This window comes from Thamnophis sirtalis, unplaced genomic scaffold (genome assembly GCF_051295495.1).
Source record: "Thamnophis sirtalis isolate CommonGarterSnake01/CBP01778 unplaced genomic scaffold, rThaSir2_p1.2 scaffold_1, whole genome shotgun sequence".
Lineage (NCBI taxonomy): Eukaryota > Metazoa > Chordata > Lepidosauria > Squamata > Natricidae > Thamnophis > Thamnophis sirtalis.
In genome coordinates this window covers 65,013,146-65,017,792 of record NW_028261381.1, presented here as the reverse complement: position 1 = coordinate 65,017,792, position 4,647 = coordinate 65,013,146, and the positions used below count along the sequence as shown (strand labels likewise).

The 4,647-nt window shown below is 42.0% G+C and overlaps 1 protein-coding gene across 1 annotated transcript; it reads right to left on the bottom strand.

Moving 5' to 3' along the window:
- Positions 1-3,246: 3,246 nt before the first annotated feature.
- LOC148049470 (olfactory receptor 5G9-like) lies at positions 3,247-4,179 on the bottom strand. Its single transcript, XM_087716283.1, has one exon. It carries the CDS (start codon positions 4,177-4,179, stop codon positions 3,247-3,249), a length of 933 nt encoding a protein of 310 aa, XP_087572409.1.
- Positions 4,180-4,647: the final 468 nt, after the last annotated feature.

Below are 4,647 nucleotides of genomic sequence, written 5' to 3'. Positions count from 1 at the left end.
CTATGTCTTAGAATCTGTGGAACAGGTCAGATCTCTAAGAGTCAGGACAGCTGCCCTTATCAGGGCTGAAATCCAGTTACCTTTGCTACCGGTTCGGTAGCAATGTGAGCGCACATGTGTGCATTCACCACCTCTGTGTATGAACAGTACATCCCGCACATGCACAGAGAGTTAAAAAGGTGAGGTAATCGAACAGCGGGAGGGGGGGAATCCTCTGTACTGCATGATTTATATTAGCTAGAAAGCATCCTACTGGTTCAGGTGAACCAATCCAAACCGGTAGCATTTCGCCCCTGGTCCTTATGTATTTGAATGGTTGACATATAGAAGGTGGGTTACAGTAAGAGATCCTGTAATGTTAGGAATCACCTACTTGGGTGCTCCCTCCTTTGCTGGAGGGGATCTCTTAGATGATCTCCAGGATCCACTCCAGCTCTTTTATTCTAAAATTCTCTAAGTAGTTTTATACACATCTTTCCCACCAATTTCCTTAAACATTTTTTAAAAATTGTTATCCGTGAAGTATTGAGCAGGCTTTTATTTTGCAAAGACACCTTGAAATGGGAATGACATGTTCCTGCCTTCTTTCTTAAAGCAGGGACTCTGTAATTTGGCCAAGAGCTAAAGCGGTTCAGCATTGTGCCAGATTTTCTCCTTTGAAACACGGGAGGTGGTTATTTATGGAGATGAGGTTGAGATGTAATTGGTGAAACCTTGTGAGAGATATCATTGCTTGTTTTGTCAATCTTAACCTGGCTTTAGTCAAGGGAATCTCACTTTGCAGTTTGGAAGAAAAAAGTCTAGCCAGGTCTTTCTTTGTAGCCAAAGTATTTTCCTCTGCATTTAGATTGGTTAGAGGGGAGAGTCATGCAGGGCACCAAAAAAGTAGATAAGGATCAATCAAGGAGAACCTAGGTTCAGCCACTGTGTTCTGATCCAGCTCTCCAAACATGTCAAACCCTCTGAAGTTAACTCAAAGATTCCTTTAGGAGGACGCCAGCTGTCCTGGCAAAATGTTTCTTTCCCAATGCAGGCTAACAAGTCTGGCTGGCCAGAAGATGAATAGTTGCCACATCTATTCATCTCCGCTCCATGCCTTTTATCCCCAGACCTAGGGTAGGGCTTTGCTAGTGGTGGTGGCTCTTCTGTCCCAAGGATTGGCCCATAGATTTCCACTGCTCTCCTCTTCTGCACATGAGACATCGGACCCAGCTTTTCCTATTCTTCTTCATCAGCCACCTCCAGACCTGGGAGCTGTTGACTTGCCATCTGAGGGCTGACAGATGGCCCAGGCTTTGCCCCCCCCTCTCCGCCAGCTCCATTCCCTCTTCCCCCTCGGAGCTCTCAGATTGCCTTAATGCTGACTCTGACTCCCACTCCTCCTCCTCTCCTCTTCCTCCTCCTCCTCCTCCCCGAGGAGCCAGCAGGCGACAGGTCACAATCCACTGGCTATGCAAAATCAAATCTTGTTTGGGGTAGTCCATGTCTCCAAGCTGAGTACTCATTGGAGCTCCAGTTCTTGAAGATCAGGAGGAAAGAGGTGGACCTGCACCAACCTAATGTGCTTAATCGGTGCTATACTGATCCCATTCCCTGAATGGGATCCATTGAGTGCATCACCAGCAGAACAGGGGGCCAGCTGTCTCTGATTGTATCCAGGGCAAAATCTTTTCCATTATGGGGCGGAAAAAAAGAACCCAGTGAACACCAGGACAGCTAAGGAAAACCTAAGGTTACCTTAGAATGGAGATCAGGGGACTCTCCAGAGGGACTATGTAGGTGAGGTCACAGCAGAAGAGTTTAACAAAACACAGATGGGCAACAGGTAGATACTAGCTTCTTACCTGAAATTTGTGGGTACTTCCCTGGTCTCAAGTGAAAATCAAAAAGAGGATGAATGAATGAATCTCCAGGAACTTTCTCCCATCTTGACCAACTTGACCATAGGCATATTACATATAGTATCTTATAACAGAAAATTATATATCTAAACAACAATTTGAAGGGAGGGGGTATAGCTGAAGGCTGCACTTGACCTTTGAACACAATGACAGGAGATATATTGACTAAAAATCCATATATCCATGCAGTTTTCTTGGCAATCTCATAAAACTGGTTTCCCATTGCCTTCTTTCAGGAAGCATTTTTTTGACATCCCAGGCTAGCCAAGAGTCCCAGGTGCCACCTCGCAAAAACATTTCATGACACCAGGGTTCCTTGGTGTCTCCCATCCAAAATGTAACCATGGCTGACTTTGCTTAATTTCTGTGCCCAGACAAGATAAGCCTGTTGCTGCCCCTTGCTGAACCTCTCTTCTTAGATTTCCTTTACTTTATGTTAAGATGAAACAAAATATGGGCAGCACTTTTCCCTGTTGTTTATCTGACAGTTTTCCATTTCATTCAGTGAAAACTTTGGGAGGATTCTGGGGGAAGCACGTAAGACCTTCAATGTTGCAAGAGTCTCTCTTACCGTTGAACAACTAAAAGGGAAAAAAACCTTTTTTTAAACCTCTGCTTGAAAGCAGGCATTTCTTTCCCCTAGACGAGGGGTTCCTAGGTGGTTGAAGGCTGTGATTCCCTGCCAGGGTGAGATCAACATTCTTTGTGGAACATTATGTAAAACTGCATGCACCCATCCCTCAGGACTAAAACGAGTACAGTTAGTTAATACGGGGGTGACGGAATAAGAAAGGTGAAAAAATATTATTTACAACAGAAATAATTAGCAATCATAGAAGCTCAGGATTAATTTTATTGATTCCACAGTACTGTTTTGTAACTACAACAAAATAAAATTTTATTCCGCATGATCTTCGTTATTAAAAGCTTACCTGTTGCAGGTAAGAGCCAAGGTGGCGCAGTGGTTAAATGCAGCACTGCAGGCTACTGCTAGATCAGCAGGTCAGTGGTTCAAATCTCACCGGCTCAGGGTTGACTCAGCCTTCCATCCTTCCGAGGTGGGTAAAATGAGGACCCAGATTGTTGGGGGCAATATGCTGACTCTCTGTAAACCGCTTAGAGAGGCCTGAAAGGCCTATGAAGCGGTATATAAGTCTACTGCTATTGCTATTGCTAAAAGCAAAAGATCTAAATTTTATTTTATTTTATTTATTATTAAATATCTATGCCCCCCATCTCACTGAGGCAACTCTAGGCCGCTTACAATTTAATGGCAATCATACAGTTTAAATGATGCTTTTTCTTTTTGGAGAAATATTCATCACTTAGGAGACGAGCTCAAGAGTCATGGAAGTCTTTTTCTTCTGATCATTCTCCCTATGGAATCTTTTACTTCTTTGTTCCTTATGCTGTAGATCAGTGGGTTTAACATGGGGATGACCACTGCATAAAACACAGAAAACACCTTGCCCTGGGCTGGTAGAAAGCTATGGCTGGGCCGCACATATATACAGAAGAGGGTGACATAGAAGATGGAAACAGCAGTGAGGTGGGAGGAACAAGTGGAGAAAGCCTTCCACTTCCCCTCCACAGATCCGATCCTCAGGATGGCACAAAGAATATAGATGTAAGAGATGATAATAAAAATGCTGTTGAGAGAGCCATGAGTAAAGGACATGATAAAAAGCACCATCTTGTTGATTTGTGTCTCAGAGCAGGAGAGGGATATGACAGCAGGGATATCACAGAAAAAATGATTGATCTTGGACTTGCAGAAAGTTAGTTGGAAAGTCATAACTGTGTGTGTCATAGCATTTAATAGTCCAGCAAAACAAGGTGGAACTAAGAGTAACAGGCAGGTTTTCCTAGACATCATAACTGTATAAAGCAATGGATTAGAAATAGCTACATACCGATCATACGCCATGGAGGATAAGAGATAACCTTCAACACCCACGAAGAAGGCAAAAAACCACATTTGTGCTGCACATTCCCTTAAGGAAATGGTTTTGCTTTCTTTTAGGAAATCTATCAACATTTTTGGGGTGACCACAGAAGAATAGCAAAGGTCAAGTAATGACAGGTTACTAAGGAAGAAGTACATGGGGGTGTGAAGTCGAGAGTCTATTTGGATTAATAAAAACATTGCAAAATTTGCCAGCAATGTAATGGAATAAATTATCAGGAAGAAAATGAAGAGCAAAACCTGTAATTCAGGAGATCCCGCAAATCCAATCAAAATGAATTCATTAACCAGTGTGTGATTGGCTTTTGCCATTTCTGCTTTTTCTGCAAAGAAAAGTGAAATGTAAGCTTAGCTCAAAATATCATAAAACATTGACAATGAATGGAAGAAGATAAAAAAGGACATTCTAACAAAAAAAACCCAATTTCAGCTATCATCTAAAAAAATAGAAAGTTTGGATAACAAGTGAAACTTGATTTAAAACAAGAAAAAAAACAGATTGCACACATTGTGTGTAATCTACTAAATATGCCTCTTAACCTTTCCAAATTTTGCAATTTTATATTTCTCTTGTCCTGAAATCATACCTCATAAAAAGCTGCAATCTCTTTATGCTGTAAAACTGCATTTTCCCTTCTGTCCACCTCAACTATGAAATTTATTTCCTTCTTGTTCCTGACTGTAACCTTAATCACTCTTACCTGGGATTAAATTGTACTTTGCACAGAGAGGATCCTTTTAAGCAGTGAGATCAGAGAAAACCATGCATGGGTTCCAGAG